Source organism: Sorex araneus, chromosome 2 (genome assembly GCF_027595985.1).
Source record: "Sorex araneus isolate mSorAra2 chromosome 2, mSorAra2.pri, whole genome shotgun sequence".
Taxonomy (NCBI): domain Eukaryota; kingdom Metazoa; phylum Chordata; class Mammalia; order Eulipotyphla; family Soricidae; genus Sorex; species Sorex araneus.
Window position 1 is genome coordinate 11,729,720 of NC_073303.1, and position 25,477 is coordinate 11,755,196.

Consider the following 25,477-nt stretch of genomic DNA (forward strand, 5'->3'; position numbering starts at 1 on the left):
TTTCTTTACTAAATCCAACATGGGCAAAATACAGCAGCCCACAGTGCTATTTGTGATTCTGAGTGACAAGTGAAAAGTTGGGTTCGGTGCTCACGGTCAGTGTCCTGTGTCCAGGAGAAGACGGGCGGCTGGCCTACGAACAGCTGGACAAGTTTCCTCGAGTCTGTGCTACAGCGGGAGGTCGACCTGGAGCGGAAGTGGCCACAGCCTTCTGAGGAACAAGTGGACACTGCCTGACAGCTGCCCGTCAGTGGCCCTGACATCCAGATGGTTCTGTGGTTTCCTCGGAATGTGTTGGACACTTGTAGAGTCCTCTTGAGGTTGTCTGGAAATTGAACCCGCTGAGGACAGAATCAAAGTCCAGGTGACGGTACGCACCTGCGGGCCCCTTTGGCCAACAGACTGGGGCTAGGTAGAATTCTATAGAGTCCCTCATTGGTTGCGTCTGACAATACTTAGTGAAAAAACAAAAACCACCTTACCTAGTATGTATGGGATTTTCAAAGTAGCCATCTTTGTACTTTTTTGGACGTTCTTCTATCAGCTTGAAATAATCACGTGATACTTTGATAAATATCAAATGCCTTGCAGTTTTTCTCTGTCGTGTTTCTCAGGGTTGAATGCTCCCCCACGCCACACCCTCGACGGCGACCTAATTTTAACCTTAAATGTGAAGCACAAGAAAAAGAGTATCTTCGAGTAAAGCTTTGCCTGCAGAACTTGGGGAAATGACACTTAGGAGGACTTGACATTTTCTTCAGTTTTTTTTTTTATCCAAGCCTTTTGTTACTGGTTTTGTTTTTTCGATCCTGAAAATTCCAAAATCAGTTGTTTTCATTACAGTGGGGGGAAAAAAGGGAGAGAGAAAGAAAAGAAAAGCTAGGTTCATGACAAAGAACTACATATACTGATTTTTCCCCATACTCATTTTTTTAAAAGACACTCAAAGTTTCAGGGTTATTTGTTCGCTTTAATACAAAAGCAAGAGCCTTTTTTAAGTAACGTTTTTACAGTAGAGGCATTTTGCCTCTGACAAATCAGAACCAAAAGAGGTGGAATTTGAAAGTTGTGATGATGCTCACTGAAGTGGAAGACCAGGGAAGCGACGGTGCTGATGGAGGGAAGCAGAGAGGATATTAAAGTGACCCTATGAGGGGCTGGAGAGATAGCATAGCGGGTAGGGCGTTTGCCTTGCATGCGACAGACCCAGGTTCGATTCCCAATAACATCCCATATGGTCCTCCAAGCACCGCCAGGAGTAATTCCTGAGTGAAAAGCCAGGAGTAACCCCTGAGCATTGCCAGATGTGACCCAAAAAGCAAAAAAAAAAAAAAAAAAAAAAAAAAAAGGATTAAAGTGACCATATGAGCTGGAGGAGACCCAGGGCAAGGCTTGAAGGCTCGAGGCACTCGCCTTGTATGTACCAACCCCAATTTGATCCCCAGCACTGCATATGGTCCTTGAGCACTGTCAGGAGTAATTCCTAAGCACCATCAGGTATGATCTCCCCCCACACACACAAAAAAAAAAACCCTAAATATAAATTAAATGGACCTTGCCTTGGTGAAAATTGCAGTGAGGTGGAAAAGAATGCCCCAGGAGAGGGTGACTGCCTAGAGAAATTATCCATCACTAGAACGGTGGATCCTCGGCCAAATAACTAGATCAACAGTTAGTCCAACGGTTACTGTGTCAGTCTCTGGATAGCATGTGGCTAATATAAAATGCAAGACCCCTCAGTAACTCTTATCAAATAATTCCTCTTCCTCTTTAGAGTACGCAAGGTGGGACATGCCAAGATATCCTAATAATATGTGTGAGTGTAACTTAAATTGTGGAATATCAATTGTACTCTGGACGTGTTCGTATGAAATTTTATTTAGATGTCATTTGAAATATTCACCATTTAGCAAGACGTTTAAAAAGAACCCATTTCATTTTATAGTAAAAGGCGTTTGCCAGGAAGCCTGGCAAAGCGTTCTTTCAACTGTGAAGTTACAATGTGTATATATGTTTGTATATTTATAAATATTATACATATACATATATCCTCCATTTTCAGGTACAGTGTACAGTCTAGAGTTAGTATCTATAGTCTACAATTTATGTCCAATGGTCAAAATTATTCTTTTTCTTTTGACTTTTATTAAGAAACCGTGATGAAATGATTCTTTTTATAGAAAGTCAAATCACAGATGGTACAGATCTTTCTGTCTGGTTTGTGTATTTTTTATTTTTTGAATATTGCATGAGTAAGTCACTCCATATCTTTTGTATTCACTTCTGCATTACATTTTTTCGTTGATGGGGAGAGTACTTCTAGTTCCGTGGAATTTGTATTCATCGCCTTCAATCATGTAAGTTATAATAAAAATTATTTTTGAATTACTAGTCTCCTACACAGAATCTGCTGTATTTTTTTCATCGCCCTTCTGAAGTTGCTGTTTACATGACCTAGTACGCCACACGATCAACTTGAATTCATTCTCTTGAAATTCCTTTTTTCCCTAAGTGAGAATACTGTTTACTCAGAGAGCTTATTGTAAAGCTACTTGGAAAGCTGTGTTTCATAGTTATGATGTCTAGAAGCAGAGACTGTGAGTTCCTTGTGTTTTATCCCTCCTTAAAATACTTACCAGTGGGGTCTGGAGTGATAGCACAGTAGATAGGGTGTTTGCCTTGCACACAGTTGATCTGGGTTTGATCCCCAGCATCCCATGTGGTCCCCTGAGCACCGCCAGGAATAATTTCTAATGTAGAGTCGGGAGTAACCCCTGAACATCACTGAGTATGACCCAAAAATAAATAAAATGTATTCACCAGCTACATCAGAGAAGCCACTAACATCCAACTTGGAAGTAAATCTTCACCAGGTAACTCACTTAATACTAATAATTGCTTTTACTTGATATGTTTGGAGCATACAGACAAATATATTTTGTAGATACTTCTACGTTTGGATTAGGGAGTCCAAATTTCTCCCTGGAATAGACAGCCAACAGAATTTCTTGATATATTAGAAGTGAGATGTGAAACAGATAATAGGCAAGCATAACTCTAAAAGTTTTGACTTAAATAACTGGACAAATGGAATAGCTCATTTCAAGACAGGAAACAGAAGCAGCAGCTTTAGAGGAAGACCAGGAATTCTACTTTGGATATGTTAAGTCTGAGAAACCTTGACATCCAGGTGAAGATACAAAGTTGGGATTGAATGTGTATGGAATTCAAATAAGGAATTCAGTGTAAAATATACAATAGGGGCCAGAGCTATAGTACAATGGGGTAAGGTGCCTGCCTTACATGCAGCCAACCTGGGTTCAATCTCAGGCACTACATATGGTCTCAGAGCACTGCCAGGGGGCACTCCTGTGCATGGAGCCAGGAATGTCCCCTGAGTACCCAGGTGTGGCCCAACCCCTGTGACACCTCCCCCAAAAAAGATAGAGTAAATGAGAAAATAAGTTCAAAGATTGATGGGCCGGAGAGACAACACTATGGGTTATCCTGCCTGGAACATGGCCAACGCTCTTTCAGTTCCAGCATCCCGTATGGCCCCCTGAGTACCACCAGGAACGACTCCTGCGCACAGAGCCAGAGGTAAGCCCTGAGCACAGCTGGGTGCTCCCCCAGCCCATGAAAAAGAAAGTATTCGAGTCCACAGGATGGTACCGAACCTAGGTTCAGTCCCTGGCACCCCATATAGTTAGTTCCCCAATGACCCCAAGGAGTGGTCCCCGAGCACAGGGCTAGGCGTCAGCCCTAGCACTGCTAGACGTGGCCCCATAGTATAGATAGATAGAAGGAATCAATGGAAGGAATTTCAGTTTCCACTGGAAGACTCCAAGGAAAACAGGTAAGTTCCTAGTTGGCCAACCCTGAGCAAAGGTGCCTAGGATAGGAAGGAGCTCAGGGGGTATTCACGATCACGAAATCCCGTTAATCACCGATTTCTCAGGCGGGCTCAGTAACCTCTCATTTCGTCCTTTCCCTGAGATCTTAGAAGTCCATCTCAACTCAGCCCTCCTGACGATGTTGCACTGGGGGCTCTTCAGGGTCAGGGGAATGAGATCCAGCTTGTTACTGGATTTTGCATATGAATACTCCATGGGGAGCTTACAAGGCTGTCCCATGTGGGCAGGAAACTCTCAGAAGATTGCCAGTTTCTCCCAGAGGGAGAAGAAGGCTAAAGATATCTTCTGAGAGCTTGCTTTTAAGTCTCTCTCTGGATGTTGGCCGTTGATGGGATTACACACACCTGGGTTCCTCTGCCGGTACCTTCATGCATGAGGCCTGTCCGAACGTGTGGAGAGGGGCCTCCAGCATGGCTGTAGCTAGGTTCCGGTGGTCTTCGGCCGCCGGGAGCTCTGCTCGGGGTGGGGAGGGAAGCTGGAGCCCATCCCCTCCAAGGGAGAAGACAGCCAGGCGTGCGGGCAAGAGACTCTCTGGGGGTATTAAAAGATACTATTGTCCAGGTTTGGGCCCACAGTGACAAGGTACACGGGGTCTCATGGGACAGGGGTGGAGCCGGCCCTTTCCTCCCCTGCCCCGACGAGATCCCGAGACCCCGAGTCGCTGCCCACAAACAGGCTCTCTGCTTCCTGATCAGGCTCCAGAGACTCAAAAACAAATCTTGGAACCCAGCGGCTTTGGGCAGAAATCCCTCCAGATTTAATTATTAAAATTGCAGAATTCCAAAATCACACAGCCGATACCACAGCCATGCGACATCATATGCCATTCATAATCAGCAATAGAAAACAAAGTGTCTAATGTTGCCTTTTTGGCAGACCTAAGTGTTGGGGGGAAATCTCAAATAACAATGGTGGGTCTGGTGTCAAAATATTGGATGTAATCAAAGTAGAGAGAGAGAGTAATGTGGAAATCATCTGCCACACAGGTAGGGGGAGGGGGGAGGGTCTGGGATGGGGGTATACTGGGGTTTTTGGTGGTGGAAAACGTACACCGGTGAAGGGACAGGTGTTTCATCATTGTATGACCGAGACTTAAACCTGAAAGCTTTGTAACTGCTCTCACGGTGATTCAATGAAAAAATAGATAGATATAGATAGATAGATAGATAGATAGATAGATAGATAGATAGATAGATAGATAGATGGATGGATGGATGGATGGATGGATGGATGGATAGATAGATAGATAGATAGATAGATAGATAGATAGATAGATAGATAGATAGATAGATAGATAGATAGATAGATTCTGTCATCATTTAAACAGATTTTCCGCACCAGCGAAGTGAAAGTCGGCCTAGTTTAGATCCTACCTGGGCAAGCCTCTGGGGCCCCTAGCCCTGCACATTCCGTTCTCCGGTGTTGCTAAGTGATGCACGGCCACGTTCCTCACACCTCTGCCACTGCCCAGGGTGTGCCCATGGAGCACCGCTGGCCTGCCCACGCGCTGGAGGCCGTCCGCGGGTTCTGTAGGCAGTCCGGGACTTGGATTTACTGGCACCTTGTGAAAACGTGCCAGAGCTTCTGGAAGTTCTGCCGTGACCGTTTTAACAGGGTCTGCCTTCAGAGAGAGGAGGATGAGCCCCTCCCTTCGTCTGAGTGTATCTTCCACAAAGACAAAATCGAGAAATTTGGCCGTGTTTTGAAAAATGAATCTGTGAGCATTTACAGGAGAGCTCAAGCCGCCTACAAGATTGGACTTTTGGCCTTCACAGGTACGGAGCTCACCCGCCGGACTAAGATGGGTGTTTTTAAACGTTTTTTTGTTGCTGTTGGGTTGGGTTGGGTTTGGGCTGCAGCAGGTGGTGCTCGGAGGAGCACCAGGGGTGTTAAGGATCAACCCTGGGTCAGCCGTTTGGAAGGCAAGCGCTCTGCTCCCTCTCCTGTCACGCCTTGGAGTCTTTCTGTTTGTTACAACACTAAGTGATTTTCATAGCTCTGGTCTTGAAATTCCAATAACCTTTCCTTTCCCTCGATTATTAGTTTTTCATCTTTGCAATAAAGATGTGACTTTTTCTTCAGGTTTTTTTTTTTTTAATTTGATCAGGGGCTTGAAGACATAGTAGAGGAGGCAAAGCGTGCCTTGCATGCAACTGACCCTCGTTCCCTCCCTGGCACCAGACACTTGTTCCCTGAAGAGTATATGGTTCCTGAAACCTGTAACTGTCAAGGGTCAATTCTGAACAAAAAGCCAGAAATCATTCTTATTTTTTTTTATTTTTATTAACTTATTTTATTGAATCACCATGTGGGAAGTTACAAAGTTCTCAGGCTTATGTCTCAGTCATACAATGCTCAAACACCCGTCCTTTCACCAGTGCCCATATTCCACCACCAAAAAAAAGAAAAAAACAACAACAGTATAACTCCCACCCCCAACTTCCCACCCCCACCTGCATAACTGATGAATTTCACTTCATTTTCTCTTTACCTTGATTACATTCCATATTTCAACACAAAACTCACTATTGTTGTTAGAGTTTCACCACAGAACTCAATATTCTTGTTGGAGTTTATCCCCCAAAAATACGGCCCTATTGACAAGGAAACATTTGATAATTAGTTTTCCACTGATGAGAATGAACAGATATAAAGTTTATGCAGAAATCAGTCTTAAACACTGATAGTTGTGGCACAATCTCCTCCCACCCCAGAATAAAACTAAATAAGAGTAAAATAAATGAGAATGAAAGCACACTGCCTAAGGATCGGAGAGATAGTACAGCAGTCTAGACGCTGGACCTGCCGCACCACCAGTGTTATCCCTGAGCCCAGAGCCAGGAGTAAGCCGTGAACAACACCGGGTGTCGCCCCAAAACAAATAAGCAAACCCTACTGCCCAAAGGAGTCAAGTCCAAATTAACTCCATCTTTTTTCTAATAAATTTCAGGATTGTAAACTTCAGAGATGTATAGATATGTAAACCTTAGATATGTGTTAGAGATGTTTAGATATGTTAACTTTAGAGATGTTAAACAACAATACCCAACAATATGGGCTGGAGCAATAGCACAGCAGTTGGACTTTCACCTTTCATGCGGCTGACCCGAGTTCTATTCCTCCACCCCTCTCGGAGAGCCCAGCAAGCTAACCGAGAGTATCGAGCCCAAGCGGCAGAGCCTGGCAAGCTACCCATGCATACTGGATATGCCAAAAACAGTAACAGTAAGTCTCTCAATGAGAGATGTTACTGGTGCCCGCTCGAACAAATCGATGAGCAATGGGATGACAGTGATGTAAGCTTTAGATATGTTACCCAACAATACATCTCCTGTTATTTTATCGATAATCATTAGTTATGGTTGGAGTTTTTGGTTGTTGTTAGTTTAGTTTTGAGGCCATACTTGAGGATTATTCCTGGCTCTGTGCTCAGGGATCACTCCAGACAGGGTTCAGGGGACAGGGTTCAGGGAACCACATGGAGTGCCAGAGATTGAACGTGGGTTGATCACCTGCAAGACAAATGCCCTGCCCTCTGTCTTATCTCTCTGGCCACTACATCTAATTAGAAGGCTTTGACTAGTAGGTCTTTCTTTCTTTCTTTCTTTCTTTTTTTTTTTTTTTGCTTTTTGGGTCACACCCAGCAATGCACAGGGGTCACTCCTGGCTCTGAGCTCATCTACTCCTGGGGGTGCTCGGGCGACCATACGGGATGCTGGGAATCAAACCCAGTCGGCTGCATACAAGGCAAATGCCCTACCCGCTGTACTATTGCTCCAGCCCAACTGGTAGGTCTTAAGTGCCGATTTGTAGATTTGTCTGTCTTAGAGCGGGGAGGACTTGGGCGCCACACCTAGTGCATGCTCCAGAGTGACTCGGGCCATGCTCAGGGGACCGTATGCAGGAGCCCTGGACTCACTGCCTGGCACTGCACGCTTCCCTGAGCACCACCAGTGTAGCCCCAGAACAAACAAAAGATCATGCAGGTTCCAGATCTGCAAGAGTTGGGTGAGTGAAGAGAGTGGGAAAGCACAGTGCAAACTCCCTCCTTCGCGTCGGACCCTGGCTCTACAGATTACCCTTGTGGTTTCTTCTTTTTTTTTTTTTGGCTTTTTTGGGTCACACCCAGCGATTTCAGGGGTTACTCCTGGCTCTGCACTCAGGAATTACTCCTGGCGGTGGTTGGGAGACCATTTGGGATGCCGGGAATTGAACCCGGGTCAGCCGCATGCAAGACAAACGCCCTACCCGCTGTACTATCGCTCTGGCCCCACGGTTTCCCCTTTTGGCTCCTAAGCACTGGTATTTTTTTCAGGTGTTGAAGAGAGAGAACCAGAAATGAGATTCTGAGGGACTCCGAATGCTAGGTGAACACTGCCAGGTTTTCAGTTACCTCCAAGTAAAAATATCCTGCACTATAGCACTGTAGTACTGTGGTTCCGTTGTTCATCGATCTGCTCGAGCGGGCACCAGTAACATCTCCATTGTGAGACTTGTTGTTACTGTTTTTGGCATATTGAATACACCATGGGGAGCTTGCCAGGTTCTGCCGTGCGGGTGGGATACTCTCGGTAGCTTTCCAGGCTCTCCGAGAGGGACGGAGGAATCGAACCTGGGTCAGCCACGTGCAAGGCAAACGCCCTACCACTGGGCTATCGTTCCAGTATCCTATTCTATAGTTCTATTCTATAGTTACCTTCAGGTAAAAATGTCCTAAAGCTTCTATTATTTCGCACCAGGCCAGAAAGTGAGGAAAGGGGGTTAAGGCATTTGCCTCACATGAACCCAACGCCTTTCCCAGCACCCGTCACGGTGCGTTGAGTGTTGCCACGAGTGACCCCTGGAGCACAGAGCCAGGGGTGGCCTCCAAAGAAACAAACAAAAATTTGAACTTATTTTTTATTCCATGCTGATCAATGCAACTTTCTCAATGCCCATACAAGGCAACTTTCATCCCACCAGCACATGAGTTTGGGGAAAATAAAAGGGCAATATCAAGTAGCCCAAGGGTCACTTGTATAGAACAGGAATATGAGCACTCAACTGTCCCTCCCCTCCTCCATATCCCAGACCGTTCTAGAAATGCGCATGCTTGTTTTACAGGAGGCCCAACTGCTGCCAGATTTGCAACTCCGCACATGAGGAAAGTAGCGTACTTGCTGCTGGATGAGCCCATGGGACCCAAACCCAAAATCCTGCTTCTGCAGAGCGTGGCCTACTGGAGCTACTTAAATCCGGCGAGCCAGGGAAAAGCCCTGAATCTGCAGTTTCTCACCGGCCTCACAAATATTTTTCATGACAAACTGGAGTACAGCAGCACTCAGGAGAAAAACAAGCACCTGCTCGTGAAATTTTGGGCCTGCTATGCTCTCTCCATCCTGACCTGCAACAACCTACCTTGGGTGAAGGAGCTTAGCAACTGCAGATTTCTGAAATATAGTCTGCAAACCTTAGCTTCCGAGGACTGGTCCGGATGGCCTGAGAATTTCGCAGAAGTGCTCTATTTCCTCATTGGCTTTCACCGAAATTAATCTCTACACTTACAGGATGCAGCTGTTGGTACCACAAAAAATAAACAATTAATAGATGGTGTTTTCTTGAGGTGGTTTCTTTTTTTTCTTTTTGGGTCACACCCAGTGATGCTCAGGGGTTACTCCTGGCTCTGAACTCAGGAATTACTCCAGGCAGTGCTTGAGGGATCATATGGGGTGCCGGGGATCGAACCCGGGTTGGCTGCGTGCAAGGCAAACGCCCTACCCGCTGTGCTATGGATCCGGCCCCAAGAGGTAGTTTGAAAAAAAGAAAATCTGTAAAGATTCTTGCCATGGGGCTGAAGATTGTGCTATGGGTAAGGCATTTGCCTGGCATTGCAGAGACCCCGGTTTGCTCAGTGGCATCCCATATGGTCCCCCGAAAGCAATAGGTGTGATCGCTAACTGCAGGGCCAAGAGTAAATAACCCTGAGCACTGCCAGGTAGACTTCTGCCCCCCCCCCCCCACACACAAAGAAAATTATTGCATTACTGTATAACTAAATTTCAGAAAGGCACTGCTTTAAAATTATCTTGGGGGGGAGGGGGTGTGGAGATAGTACGGTGGGTACTTACCTGGCATCTGGCCATCCCGGCACCCATATACCCCCCCAAGCCCACCAGAAGTCAGCCCTGAGCTCAGAGCCAGGAGTCAGCCCTGAGCACTACCAGGTGTGACCCCAAAACCAACCAACCCCAAGCTCCCCAAAATGCAGTACTGCAGCTGAGGTTTAGGTTAAGAATTAGAAATGCCAAACCCGATACTGCCATCCCTCAACTGGACACAGCCGCTGCCCCTGTCCCTCCACTTTTTTGTTAGTTTGTTCCTTTTGTTTTTGGGTCACACCCTGCAATGCACAGCGGTTACTCCTGGCTCATGCACTCGGGAATTACTCCTGGCCGTGCTCAGGGGACATATGGGATTGCTGGGAATCGAACCCGGGTTGGCCGCATGCAAGGCAAACGTTCTACCCACTGTGCTATCACTCCAACCCTCCCTCCACTGTTAATATTACACAGCTGGAAGCTGTGGCTGCTTCCGGGTCATCAGAAGCTGGTGGTTTCGCGCATCAGAGCCGCCTGGGGGAACTGATAGGAGTGCAAGCTCCAGGCCAAACCCTGGTGGGAAGTCAGGGTGGGGGAAGTACTTAAATGATAAGCACCCGTTTGTTCAGGGTGTTGCCAGTCAAACGGGAGGTGGGGGAGGGGAGTACCTAAATGACACAAATGACATGGGCCTGCTTATTTTCCTCCCTGTGCTCCCCTTTCCCTCCAGCTGCCGTCATTTGGGGTCCTTCGCCTTCGTAACTTGTTTTTGCCTGAGCTGTGGTTTACCCCTCAGCTTCCCCATCACCTAGAAGCCTATAAAAAGTTTCCTGGTCCCATTTTAATTATCTTGGCTTTCTTCTGCTGTTTATGTTTCTAAACCTTGCTAATTAGTCCCCCTCCCCAGCAAAAGTCAGGTTTGTTTTGGTGCTGGAGCCACACCCAGCTGTACTCCGAGCTTACTCCGGTTCTGTGCTCAGGATCACTTGTACGGGGTCGGCTGCATGCAAGGAGAGCGCCCGAGCCCCTGTACCGTCTCTGTGGGTAGTCGAGGTTTCGTACCTAGAGGCCTCTTCCTACTCGCTGGAGTATTCCATTATATGACCAGTGTTTGCACGTGCTGTACTTTTCCCCACACTGGGGGTGCCGAGGGGTAGTTCCAGTTCTGAACAAAGGGGTCACTCCCAATAGCGCACAGAGGACCATCAGCGCTGGGAATCAAACCAGGGCTCCTGCATGCAGAACATGTCTCTGGCCCAGACGGAACATTTTATAGGTGACCTACAATTTACATAACCACACCTCTGGTGACCTACAATTTACATAACCACACCTCTACATTTATTTTCAATCTCCTGCTAGTTCAAAAGTTGTACTAAACACTCAAATATGCACCATTTACACACACGAATATCTACCTGCAAACCAGCACTGTAAAAATGAATGGAATGGCTGATAATGCCATTTCCGAGTTTCCTTCAGAGCCTGCACTGTCACTTTCCCCCTTATCTTCTCTTGGCTCTTTAGCTTTCGTCAGTATGAAATTATGCCTTTCGTAGTTTACTGTGATTTTAGGAGGATTTAGGGAGAGAAGGGAATTTAATACATGCTGTTAACCTGTGCAATCAGTGTGAAAGGTCTCTTTCCTTTCCACTCTTGGGGAAGGGAGGGGGCACCCACACCCAGCAGTGCTCCGGGCTTGCTTCTGGCTCTGCACTCACGAATCAGGGGGCTCAGTATGGGGTGCCAGGGATCAAGCTCAGGTTGGCCACATGCAAGGCTACCTGCTCTACTCCCATTCCCTCCCAAAGACCTCTTTCTTGACAATGATTAGAAAATCTTTGGTTACTATTGGGGGTGGGGGGAGGGTGTCATACCTCTGTTCAGAGTTCACTCCTGGTTCTATACTCGAGACCACTCATGGTAGAGTTGGAGGACCCGACTACATGGGGTGCTGGGCATCGAACCCAGGTGAGCTGCATGCAAGGCAAGAGCTCTACTCGTACTGAACAAGAATTTTATAGTCCATTTCACAAACAGGTCAAAGCTTGCCTGGCATGCGGCCAACCTGGGTTCAATCCCCTGGCACCCCATATGGTCCCCTGAGCCAACCAGAAGGGACCCCTGAGCAGAGTCAAGAGTAAGCCTTAAGCACTGGATGTGTCCAAAAAGTGAAACAAATTTTTAAATAAAATTGAAATAATTCTAAAAATAACTCATGAGATTATCTGGTAGATGGGACCAGAGAGAGAGTACAGTAGGTAGGGTTCTGCCAAGCCAGGTTCAACCCCCTACATCCCATATTGTAAAAAATCAAGGCTTGCCGAGGGGCAAGCGCACTCACGGGCTCTCCGGGCGGCTGTCTCACCCCTCCCCCCCCCCCCCCCCCCCCCCGTGTCCGGTGCCCCGGAACCACTGTGTGTGCTGTCAGTCGAGGGCAGGCGACGACGGAAGGAAGAAGGAAGAAGGCCAAACTGGTTGCTCGATCCATTTATTTCATTCTCTCCCTCCGCTTCTCTCCCGCTCTCCTGGATCTCTCCCCGTGGATCTGCCCCGTGGATCTGGGCCCCCAACCCACTCTTCCAGCCTAGTTAAATCTCCACAGCATCAGGGGGTTGGGGCATACACGTAGGTGTGGTCACCATCAATAGGGTAAGGTCCTTTCCCTTAGGGGATGCTTCTCCTAGGACTTAATTCTCTTTTAGCAGGAGGATCCACCCAAGGGTGGAGTCCCATGAATGTGTTTCTCTTCTCCTCAGCCAGCAAACATATAAGAATTCATAATATTAATTATTTTGTATGGACACAATAAGAGATGCATTGTCTTCTTGTGTCTATACAAAACAAACATAGCTTTAAAGTAAATTATTCAAAAGGCACAAGAAGAGGAGAAAAGGCAATATTAACTTATATAATATAAATTCAGTATCCTATGAAGGTCTGACCTTGCAAATTAGCAGTCAGATTAAGGGAAAGCCGCGGATTAACTGTTTTGGGGAAGAGAACATGGAGAAGTGATTATAGCTAAACAAAGGGATGGGAGAGATTCAGGAACACCTTGATGGGTGTGCATGGGGTAAGCCTAAACTCTGGGTAAAACCGGGACAAGCTACTTGTGGCAAGGAGGGAAAGGGCAAAGTAATGTCATCCTACACCATATGGTCCCCCGAGCCTGCCAGGAGTGATTCTAGATTGCAGAACCCAGAGTCTGCCCTAAGCACTGCTGGGTGTGTTAAAGAGTCTCTCTTCTTTTCTTTCTTGGGGCGGGGACGGACATGGGGAGGTGGGAGTGGAACCCTAGGCCAAAAAAAGCGCCTCAATAATCAATCTGAAGAGGAATAAGTTTTTTCATCTCTCTGAGACAGCATAAGAATATAAAGGAAATAAAATTAACCTATAGAAATAAATCATTTTTCTTCACTCTTCCAAGACACATACAATGTTCAATAGTAAACTGAAGTTTATTTGTGAAATACAGAAATCTAACAACAGAGAAAATGCTATTTACATAAAATACCATAGATTAAAAATACATAGTATTTGTATTTTAATACAAAGGATCCCAGGATTCAAACAAGGAAAGTTTGATTCCAAGTTTGCATTATATAGTTATTAGCTCTACTACAAAGAACCACTATAGTGGAGGTCAATCTTGGCAGTATACGTCTCAAGTGAGGTATCAGTGACTTTCATATACATGGTTTTGCATCTGTGGAGGAAGATACTTTTTCTTCAGCACATGTACCGATCTCTGAGTCTTCCACTTCAGAATCAACAGCTTCCTCTTCAGAATCAAATTCCTGACTATCCGTTGATTCAAAGTTATCCAGCGGTTTATCAGTCAGCCTCTTCAAAACATAACACATTAAAAATCATTTCTTGTGTAAGCTTTAAAATCCAAGCCTACTATCAGTATTGTGACATAAGTGACCCTCAAAGTTATCAAGTTATTTTCAAGTCTATTAAATCTACTTACAATCAGCGTTCTGTTAAACATGGTGGGTGCTATTTCAGCAGTCGGTATTAACTTGCTCGTTTTTATAACGCACAAATTTCAGGGGCCAGAGGGATAGTGTAGCAGGTAAGGCGCTTGCCTTGCACATAGCCAACCCAGCCTCGATCCCTAGCACTCTATATGGCCTCTGAGCACTGCTGGGCGTGGCCCAAAAACCAAAACCAAAAACAATAAACAAAAAGCACATGTTTTCAGCATAGAACTGAAATCAATACTTTTCATATTATCTATAGGGAAGGACTAAGTTTTCTAATTTTCATCTGCTATGGGCTGATACTTCAATGGCAGTTGAGAACAGCCCCTTCCAAATAAAAAGTCAATTTTGTCACGGCTCTAAAATATAAGACAGCAATTCAGCACAACTTTTTTTTTAGCCCCACCCAACAGTGCTCAGAGCTAATTTCTGGCTGTGCTCGGGGATCACTCCTGGCAGGCTTGGGGAAGCCTATGGGTTGCTGGGGATCGAACCCAGGTCAGCCACAAGGCAAATCGCCCTACCCGTGGTAAGTAAGCAGGTCCAGGTGTGACCCCAAAATAAACTAATAACAACAACAAAAGTAAAGCCAAAGAAAACAAAAGTCAACTGTGAAGTTCCTTGTATTTTTTACTTCATAATAGATTCATATTATTGAATTCTTGCTATGTGGGGGCACTACTTTTAAATTTCCATCTATTATAAAACTATTCTAATAAACCTAGAATGTGGCACTGTTATTCCCATTTTAGATGAGGAAAATGTAGCCCTGACAGGATAAAAACCTGCTTTTCTCAATCAACTTAGAGGTGCTTGAGTAAACCCAGGTAATCGGATTCCAATCCAAGCCCTTCGTTTTTCAGTGTCTCTAAAAGATGATTCTGAATCAGATGAATGTCCAAATACCTACCTCTATCACCTCTGCCATATACTGTACATGTTGTGCTACTTCTGCCAATTCCTTGTTCTCCTTCTTCAGGCGAGCAATTTCATTGTCCTTTTGTTCGATTTCTTTATGAAGCTGTAAAACAAAATAAAGTTCAGTAGTGTATAGATTTGCTATGCTATAAACCAAGTTATATGACTCCAAGCACAAAACTGATACACTTAATACAAAGATCCTAAAAGGGGTGCTATCTTTGTTTTTAACAAAATAGGCTCTTTTGGGAGGTTGGGGATGGGGGGAGTTGGGGCCACTTCCAGTGCTCACTCCTGGCTCTGCACTCAGGAATCACTCCTGGTGGATGCTAAGGAATCAAACCTGGGTTGGCCGCGCACGGAGCGAGTGCTCTACTCACTCACTACCTCTCCAGCCGCCCTCCCCGCAAAGGCTTCTTTTGATGTGGCTTTTGGGGTCACCGACAATGCTCAGGGGCTACTCCTGGCTCTGCACTCAGGAATTATTCCTGCATTGCTTGGGGAACCATATGGGGTGCCAAGGATAGAACCCAGGTCAGCTGTCTGCACGGCAAATGCCCTACCCGCTCAGGCCCAACAGGCTTGTTTTGTATCACTGTATTTACTGTCTTTCTAATTTCTCTGAAGCTCACATTAAAAGTTTATGTTATTCTAATAAATATACTAAAGGGTCACACAATTATATCCCATACTTTCTTACTTTTCATACATACTTTCTCATTTTCCTTAAGTGCTTCATAGAGAGCCTTCCTCCGTCTTTCTGCCACTTCTTTCCAATATTGAGAGGATGGATTTTCTAAAATAAATTGTTTTTTACATGTAACTCTGGAAGCCATTAATATATTCTACTGTAAAAACAATAACTTTTGTTGTTGCTGTTGTTTTTGTTTTGGGGGCATACCTGCTGTGTTCAGGGTTTACTCCTGGCTCTGCACTCAGGAAACACTCCTGACAGGGCTCATGGGACCATGTGGGGTGCAAGGGATTAAACCAGTACGGCCACATTCGAGGGAAGCACCTTACCTGCTATATTACCACTGACCCCCGAAAACAAAGCTAACCCAGAGAGGGCTTAAAGAGCTAAAGCGCATGCTGGGTATCTGGGAGCCCTGAGCTTGCTCCCCACCACCACCGGGTCTCACAAACACCCCGGGCAGGAGTGACTTCCAACACAAACCAAGAGGAGCCCAAACACCACTGGATATGGTCCCCACACACGTACTAAAGCCAATGCTTGTTACCAGCACAATGCTGCTCATTCATCACCAGCGGCTCCCTAATTTCACATTTCACACATATGTTCAAAAAAAATTTTTTGTGGTGGTGCTCAGGGATCACTCCTGGCAGGCTCAGGGAACCCATAAGTGCTGCTGGGGATTAAACCTAGTTCGGCCTCGTGCAAGGCAAGTAGCCCACCTGCTGTACTATTGTCCCAGCCCCTAAAATTCTGTTCTTTAAATTCATCCTCCAGACTTTTTTCCTGTAAGACTAGTTATTTATAAGTTTTGTTTACCCATAAGGCTACCTAATATCAGTGCTGCCACAGTAACAGTAATCACTATTCTTTAGTAATAGTGATTTTACTAATATTTTACTAATACTAATAATTCTTTACTAATAGTAATCACTATTTGGGGCTGGAGAAATAGCACAGGGAGTAATTCCTGAGTGCAGAGCAAGGAATAACCCCTGTGCATCGCTGGGTGTGACCCAAAAAAGGTAAAAAAAAAAAAAAAAAAAAAAAAAAAAAGCAATCGCTATTCTTTTTTCTATTATTTATCCATATTCAGATCTCATTAAACAATGAAACCTGTTCAAATTTATATCTGCTTGCCCTGCACTTGTGTCAACCATGGTTTCATTCCTGGCATCCCATTCGGTCCCCAAGCACAGCCAGGAGTAATTCCTGAATACAGAGCCAGGAGTATCCCCGTGTATCGCCTGGTGTGGCCCAAAAACAAAACCAAAACTGAAAGTAAAATACCAAGTATTCTCAGAATTTTTAACAGTATAACAACTAGTTACTACTTAAAAGCTTGAGATAAAAATACATTTAATTTTCCTTTTTTCCTACCTGAAATCATAAGATCATATGCTTCTTGGGTGACTCCTCCAAGAGTTTTACTTTCACTCTGTTCTGGGACAGCTCCAGAGTTCGAAGACTTAGATGTTAACGGGTCGTTCCAATGCTTCTTCTTAGATAAGCCTTTAACTGGCTATAATGGAAATACATACATCAAACTTTCATTTTAAAGAACAAGAAAGCCAGGTGATTTTCTCCCCCCTTATATATTAAAAGCTCAACATTCATCTCTGCATCTTTTTGCTATTTTTGGCCCTTAAATAAAAAAGTCAGACAGGGGCTGGAGCAATAGCACAACAGGTAGGGATTTTGCCTTGCATGCGGCCAACCCGGGTTCGAATCCCAGCATCCCATATAGTCCCCTGAGCACCGTCAGGGGTAATTCCTGAGTGCAGAACCAGGAGTAAGCCCTGTGCATCGCCAGGTGTGATCCAAAAAGAAAAAAAAAAAAAAGACAATTCAAACTACCAATATGTAAGTTACATTTTAGAAATTTTATCTCTAATAGCTATTTTGAATTAGTCTTGAATCTTAGGCTTAGCTGAAACCAGATTTATTGTTCGTAATTCAGCCTCTGCCCCTCTTGGAGAGTATCCCACCCACACGGCAGAGCTCGGCAAGCTATCCATGGTATATTCGATATGCCAAAAAATAGTAACAAGTCTCACAATAGAGATGTTACTGGTGCTCGCTCGAGCAAACTGATGAGCAACAGGATGACAGTGATACTGTGATAATTCAGCAACAGGGAAAAGGAATAATTTCAAATTTCAGTTTACAAAATTCTAGGCAGCCTCAGCTATGATTTTCATAATTTACACACAGGGGTAAATAATTAAATCTAATATTTTAGTCTCAAACTGTCAGTTACTCAAACTGATTAAGTTCATAACATATTATACTGGGGCCGGAACGACAGCACAGCAGGTAGGGCGTTTGCCTTGCACGTGGCCGACCTGGGTTCAATCCCCGGCATCCCATATGGTCCCCCAAGCACTGCCAGGAGTAATTCCTGAGTGCAAAGTCAGGAGTAACCCCTGAGCATCGCTGGGTGTGACCCAAAAAGAAAAAAAAAAAAACCCATATTATACCATCCCAGTTCTATTACAGGTATTCATGTCAACTTTCCTAAACTGAACAATTATAAAACAAAACCCACTCCTGTGGGGCTGCTAATTGTCACTCAGAGACACTTCAAAATTTCAACGACTAAGGTATTTCTGACCAAGAAAATCTTGGGAAAAAATTTGTTTTGTTTTTGAACACCTGGCAGTGCTCAGAGGGTTATGTGGTACCAAGCATCAGGCCAGGGGCCAGAGTGAACTCAACAGGTCTGGTGGTTCTCTTGCAAACGGCTGACCCAGGTTCAACCATGAGTAATTTCTGAGTGCAGAGCCCTGAGCATCACAGGGTGCGGCCCAAAAACAAAAAGCAAAACAAAACCCAAAAAAGCATCAAACCGAGGGTTTGATGCAAAACATGCACTCCACCCTATGGAGCTTTCTCTCCTGCCCCATGGAAATGACTTTTATGTAAAGATAGTATCATCTTCACATACCTCATTTTCTCTTCCAACAAGAGATCCAGCTGCCGAAGGCTGAATCATCTTCAGAGTTCTTCTTGGGACAGGACTATTCTGCAAAGTAAAGATAATCCACTTTCTGGTGACTGAGCTGTATATGAATTATTACTGTCTTAGTCCTACTACGACTACACACTGTCACTGTCACTGTTATCCCATTGCTCAGCGATTTGCTCGAGGGGGCACCAGTAACGTCTCCATTCTTTTTTCAGACTTGTTGTTACTGTTTTTGGCATACTGAATACGCCACAGGTAGCTTGCCAGGCTCTGCCTTGCGGTCGAGATACTCTCGGTAGCTTGCCGGGCTCTCTGAGAGGGGCAGAGGAATCAAACCTGAGTCAGCCATGTGCAAGGCAAACGCCCTACCGCTGTGCTGTCACTCCAGCCCATAACAACACAACACTGTATAATTTTATTTTTATTTTTTGCTTTTTGGGTCACACCCAGCGATGCACAAGGGTTACTGCTGGCTCTGCACTCAGGAATTACCCCTGGCAGTGCTCAGGGGACCATATGGGATGCTGGGAATTGAACCCCAGTCGGCCTCGTGTAAGGCAAATGCTATCATTCCAGCCCCAACACAGCATAATTTTATACCTACACAAAATTTCCCTCTCTGGACCAAAGAGATAGTACAGCTTGCCTTAAGAGTTGAGAGAGATGGAGATAGTACAGGGTGCTTGCCTTGCTTGTGGCAAGTCAGGGTTCAATCCCCTGTACTCCATATGCCCCCTCCCCCGAGCACCACCAGGAGTGACCCTGAGAAACAGGAGTAAACCCTGAAAAACAGCTGCTGTGAACCCTGTCAAAAGAAAACAAAAAACTTCTCTAAAATGTAATTAGTTCAGATTCTAAGAATGAATTTTATCATCCAAACTTGACAGACACAAGCAGTTTTTCTCTTTACACTTCATTATTTTTTGATTTGGGGCCACACCTGGCTGTGCTCAGGGCTTAATCCTGGCGCGTTCAGAGATCATTCCTGGCAGGGCACATTGTGGGTACTGTGGGTTGAACCTCAGTCAGCTGCTTGCAAGGCAAGAACCCTACTTGCTCTGGCCCCTCTATATACTATCTAGCTACAATCATTTTGTCAACAAAAAGATGACAAGGTGGGGCTGGACAGATAGCCCAGCGGGTAGGGCATTTGCCTTGCACGAAGTCGACCCAGTTCGATTCCCAGCATCCCGTAGGGTCCCCCGAGCACCGCCAGGAGTAACCCTATGTGCATTGCCGGTGTGACCCCCCCCCCCAAAAAAAAAGACAACAAGATATCTATATCTAGGCCTTAATACTTCTAATCATTGATGAAATTCTAGTGCAGCATAATTATTTATACTTCTTTTGTGTGTGTGTGTGGGGGGGGGGGGATTCATGTGCAGTTGTGTTCAGCATTTACTTCTTGCTCTTCATTCAACATCACTCCTGGCAGAATTCAGGTGATATATGCGGTGTCAAGGATCAAACCTAGATTGGCCACATGCAAGGTTCTGCCTACAGTATTATCTCTTCAGTCTTTACATTCCATTTTAAAAGAGCTTCCAGGGAGCGAAGCAATAGTACAGCAGGTAAGGTGCTTGCCTTGCACACAGCTGATTCAGGTTCCATTCCCAGCATCCCATGTGGTCCCACAAGTCCCCTAAGAATTAGCCCGAGTACACCAGTTTGGTGTAACACCTCACCACCCACCCCCCAAAAACCAGATCTTCTACACAGAAACAAAAAAATTCACTAAGCATTACAACATCTTTGGAAGAAACCCACAGAAGAGATAAGCTACAGTTAAAGGTAAATTATTTGGAATACAAAATACTTCTTTCCTGAATCAAAATGCTTTCTTTCTGACTTGAAGTGGTGAATAGCCCCTCCACTACATATTATATGCATTCATGAAAGAAATATCTATAAAACATTAAAAAAAAAATACACGTCACCCTCCACTACCTCTACCTGATTACAGAGGCAGATTTATTTCAAGTCCATTCACTAGGAGACAATTAAAATGTCAGTGTGTACTTACACATATTAAATACTCCAAAACACCCAGCTATTGTTTTGAGAAAAATTACCTTCCTTGTAATATGTAAATACCTTCCTGTATATTTCCTGAACCCAAAGCTCCCTCTATTTTTGTAAAAAAAAAAAAAAAAATCATTAGTTATACTGCCACCATGGGATAGCAAACAATGGTGAATACTCAAACAAGGCCAGTAAGAACATGATACCAAAGCAGCGTGAGAAAGTTACTGGGTCCACACTGTACTTCACTTGACATGAGTTTCCATTTCCCACGGTAAGGTTTCTGCTGTTGATTATTATCTCACTATTGAACTGAAGAACAAATGCCAGCTACTCTGAGAACAAATATTATACCAACATTTCAGATAAAATTTAGAGTTCCCTGACAAACAGAAAAAACCTAACAGCGGAACTAGCTTATAGAAGGTATTAGTGTACTTTAATACGTACAACCAATAGTGACCAAAGCAGCCAGTTAAAACACTACCACCAAAAAGATTCAACTCTTTTTAGTCAGAAAGTCTTTAATGGGCCTCAATCCTTTTTGGAAAACAATTTTGTGAACCCTTTCTCAAAAGGAAAAAAAAGAAAAAACCCCTGGGCCCACTTAAACATACTTTTGCATATGCCATGCAAGCAAATCATGAGCTTCTAAAATTCACTTAACAAACCTAGTTTTAGTCCAATACTTTCATTACACAAATGAGCAAGCTGTGAGGCTACAGCAATAGTACAGCAAATAGGGTGTCTGCCCGTGGCCCTGGGTGCAATCCTCAACAATCACATGGTCCACCACACTCCACCAGGAGTGTAGAGTCAGGAGTAACCACTGAGCATAGTCAGGTGTAGTAAAACCAAATAGTAGTAATAAATTAAACATTGACTCTTTCTGAATATTTGAAAGATGTCATCATCATAAGCAGCTGATGAAACAATAAGCACTTTGTGTGCCCAGGGAGACAGCACAGAAGGTTAGAATACAAGCTTTCCAAGTGGGAGGCCCAGATTTGATCACAGGGTCTCCCAAGTTCTATGGAGCAATCCCAAGAACTATACCCAGACTAGCTCCTGAGCACCACTGGTTATGACCTAAAAACTTTTATAATTAAATATTTTTCAAGAAAAGTCATGTTAGGGGCCCAGAATGAAAGTACTGCGGGATAAGGGATGTGCCTCGTACACGGCTGAACCAGACTCAATTCCTGGCACCCCACATGGTCCTCTGAGTACCACCAGGGCAGAGCACAGAAGGAAACCCTGAGCACCACGGGGTGGGGCCGAAAACCAAAACAGTAAAGTAAAATAAAATTATCCAAAGTAGAGGCTGGAAGAGGGCAGAAGAGCCAGAGAGCATGCTTTTATGCACCCCAGATCAGATCCCCAGCATGGTCTGAACACAGATGGGGGTGAATGATCCCCCCCCAAAAAAAAAACAAGGAAACAAGGAAGGGGGGGAAACCTCAAACTTGGGAAACTACACTGTTGAAAGAATGTGAAACCTAAGGGATTTTTATTCATCCTATCTTGGTAGATGACAAAACTTTAATATTTAACCAGAATAAGTAAAAGTTGTTCACCTTTGACAAAATTAAAATTTAGTAATCCAGGTTTTTAGAAATTCGAGTTAAAATTATGTCAAAATGTTTCTAACCATAACATTTATAGTAGACTAAACTGATTTCATCACATACCTTTACATTCTCTTTGATTTCTTGTTTCTGCTTCATACTGGAACTCATTATGAACCTAATAAAGCACAGAAGATGTTAAATACATTCAAAAATTTTTTGAAATAACTCAAAACCAGAATAATTTGCAACTGAAGGTAGAGTCTAGGTTTACTGTTGTTGAAAGCGATTACAATCATAAAAGCAAAACATCTGAGGCCTAAGCAGGAGTGACAGTACAGCAGGTAGGGCATTTGCCTCGCACACAGCCGACCTAGGTTTGATCCCCAGCATACTCTATGGTTCCCCAAGCACTGCCAGGAGTCCTGAGAGCAGAGCCAGGAGTAACCCCTGAGCATTGCCAGCAGCGCTCAAAAACAAACAATAAAGTTGAGGCCAGAGATACAGTACAGCAGGTAAAGGTACGCTAAAGTACCACAGCACCACATCAGGGCACCCAGCACCACCAAGTTAGTGATCCCAGAAGACACAGCCAGAAGTCTTGAGCAAAGCGGGTGTAAAGCCCCCAAACGAAAACCAAAAAATTAAAAAAAAAAAATTATTTGGAAAAATGGAACCATGGGGCCAGAGAAAAAGGACAGGGATCTTAGGTACTTGCTTTGCTTCAACCTCTGGACCAAGCACCTCAAGGAGTGATCCCTCGACAGAACCAGGAGTGACCCCTGAGCGTGGCACAGCTAGGCCAACCCCACAATAGTAAGTAAAACGATCTTAAAGCAAGTTTAAAAAAAAAAAATGAGAGAGAGTAATGGGGCTAAGAGCTTCCCCTTGCCCAGCTGTCTGGGGTTCAATCCCACATACCACCAACAGCTGGAACTGGGCATAGAGCCAAAAGTCCCGAGCACCACGGGCTACGATTCCCCAAAGGAATCATCTCTTCTCACTGTCCTCCAACAGGCCACTCAGTACTGAACACCTTGATACCGCTACATCGCACAGAGACAAACACCGACTCTTCATGGAGAGGCCAGGGCGTTTGCCTTGCACGCAGCGACCAGGGTTCGATCCTGCCCGTGGCCCTGGGCAGGAGACTCGCGCGCCTTAGACGCCCACGTGACCTCTATCTATCAGGGGACCAAATGGTCCCCTGAGCACTGCCAGGAGTAATTTCTGAGTGCAGAGCCAGGAGTAACCCCTGACCCAAAAAGAAAAAAAAAAATCAGCACAAGGGTCAAGAGGAAAAGCAAAGCCTGGACACTTGGGTGCGCTGGAGGCTGTTCTGGAGAATAGTCAGGAGGGCCCGAGAGAGAGCACAGGGGTTAGGGGGCCTGTCTAGCACCCAGCCCACCCAGTAGGATCCCCATCACCACCACCGCATCTGCCCCGGCCCTCCGGCAATGCCAGGAGTGACCCTGGGCAGTGAAGCCAGGAGTAGTAGGCTCTGCGGACCCCTGGGTTCCCAACCAATCCCTCGCCCCCAATAAAATGAATCATTATTTATTTATTTTGCTTTTTGGGTTACTCCTGGCTCTGCGCTCAGGAATCACCCCTGGCGGTGCTCAGGGGATCATATGGGACGCTGGGAATCAAACCCCAGTCGGCCGCGTGCAAGACAAATGCCCTCCCCACTGTGCTATCGCTCCAGCCCCCTAAAATGAATCTGAAAAAAATAAAAAAAGATAAAAACCAACATAACACCTACAGCTGATGACAGGGCTCTGAGGGTTAAAGCTGAGCGCCCCCTCCCCGCCACGCCCAACAGCATCCTAACTGGGGAGGGGGGGGGTGCGCAATAACCGAACAGCGGGGGGGCGGGTCACGGGAGCTCTGACACCTGTCGCCAACGGTCCCGCCAGAACAGAGACAGGAAAAGAGGGATGGGGGATGGAGGTGGGGGCGGACCGCACCACGACCAGCCTAGCCCTCCTCCCCCGGGCCTGGGGTGGTCCCCCTCCTCCTCAGCAGCACCGCCAGGGCTCTGGGCAGGCGCTTTCGGCCCGTGCCCCCCCATCTCGGGTGCCCCCCACCCCCGTTTCCCTTGCATTTCCGCCCCCTCCGGCACGGCGCATGCAAACGGCGCCCGGCTTTTCCTGCAACGGTTTTGGGAGGAGTCTCGCAAAAAAAAGAAAAGCAGTTTGAGGGCAACGGAACCGACGGCGGGAACCGGGCCCCCTCCCCCCCACGGCCGAGCCCGCCAGGCCTTCGCAGCCCCGCGCCCCCCGCCCCCCTGGGAGACAACGGGACTCCGAGCACAAGCCCAGGTCTGGGTCCCCGGGGGGAGTCACCCACGTCACACCGGCGCGCCTCTCCCGCGGGAGGCCCCAGGGGAAGCGATGGGGAAACCGAGGCCCGGTCCCGCCAGCCCCGCAGCAGCCCCCAAGGCCCAACAAGCCGCCAGGGGGGGCGGGCGCTCCAGCGGCGCGCGCGCGCCAGCCGTCCAATCGCGGCTCGCCCTTCGGGGGACGGCGCCCGCCAGCCAATAGGAAGCACGGACGAGAGAGCGCGCCAAAAGCGACCCGACCAATGAGGCGGCCTCCGCTCTCCCTGCCGCCGCCGCCCGACCCGCGACCGCTCAGCCCAGCCCGGAGCCCAGAGCCCGGCCGCGGCCCCGCGGCGGCCCCGGGAGGACGCGACTTCCGGCCGGCAGGAGCGACGAGCGACGAGCCCCGAGCCACTTGTCTTACACTCAACGATGAAAATGCGCAGTCCTCGGCACGCACGCTGGCAGCGGTGACACCAGGGCCCTGAGAAGGCCCTCGGGCAGGCCGCGTCCCTCCCCACAGCCGCCGGACTGAGCGACGCGCGGCGGCTCAGCGAGTCCGAGAAGGCGACTCGCGCGCCTTAGACGCCCACGTGACCTCTGGACGAGAGGCGGAGGGCGGGGCCACCCGGATCCACCCAATCGCTTTCTGTTGTGCCCTTGGGGCCCCGCCCCTCGCGGCGCCTGCGCACTCGGCGCGGCTTGTCTCCGGTCCGGGGACCTTCGGCCGCGACAGGTTTGTGACGCGGAGATGCCGCGCCCCACCCCATCCCCGCCCCGGACCTTGGAGAATCTTCCTTTCGATGTCAGTTATGTACAAGCAGGAAAAAGATGCTTCCTGCCCGCAACAGAACTGAACACTGGGACACCGGAGCGATAGTACGACCGGGAGGGCGTTTGCCTTGCCTGCGGCGGACCCGGGTTCGATCCTCGGCATCCCTTTGTGGTCCCCCGAGCACCGCCAGGAGTAATTCCGGAGAGCCCAGCGCAGAGTAACCCCTGTCAAT

At 46.5% G+C, this 25,477-nt stretch overlaps 3 protein-coding genes across 4 annotated transcripts in view; 2 read left to right on the forward strand and 1 right to left on the reverse strand.

The window, feature by feature from the left end:
- RIPOR2 (RHO family interacting cell polarization regulator 2) overlaps positions 1–2,399 on the forward strand; it is a 139,049-nt gene extending 136,650 nt beyond the window's left edge. Inside the window, 1 exon segment of the mRNA XM_055124317.1 lies at positions 115–2,399. Within this exon segment, the coding sequence (XP_054980292.1) occupies positions 115–215 (101 nt within the window). The 3' untranslated portion in view covers positions 216–2,399.
- Positions 2,400–5,394: 2,995 nt separating this feature from the next.
- ARMH2 (armadillo like helical domain containing 2) lies at positions 5,395–9,493 on the forward strand. The gene is made up of 2 exons (XM_055124319.1): positions 5,395–5,689; positions 9,018–9,493. Exons 1-2 carry the CDS (start codon positions 5,395–5,397, stop codon positions 9,443–9,445), a joined length of 723 nt encoding a protein of 240 aa, XP_054980294.1. The 3' UTR covers positions 9,446–9,493.
- A 3,940-nt stretch (positions 9,494–13,433) lies between these two features.
- GMNN (geminin DNA replication inhibitor) lies at positions 13,434–25,056 on the reverse strand. 2 transcript variants are annotated; one of them, XM_055127655.1, is made up of 7 exons: positions 24,895–25,056; positions 22,274–22,328; positions 18,540–18,617; positions 16,973–17,114; positions 15,612–15,694; positions 14,891–15,001; positions 13,434–13,839 (listed from the first exon to the last, which is right to left on the reverse strand). In XM_055127655.1, exons 2-7 carry the CDS (start codon positions 22,319–22,321, stop codon positions 13,681–13,683), a joined length of 621 nt encoding a protein of 206 aa, XP_054983630.1. In that variant the 5' UTR covers positions 22,322–22,328; positions 24,895–25,056; the 3' UTR covers positions 13,434–13,680. The 2 variants fall into 2 exon arrangements, with proteins under 2 accessions (XP_054983630.1, XP_054983631.1); XM_055127656.1 differs by lacking the exon at positions 24,895–25,056 and adding an exon at positions 24,500–24,609.
- Positions 25,057–25,477: the final 421 nt, after the last annotated feature.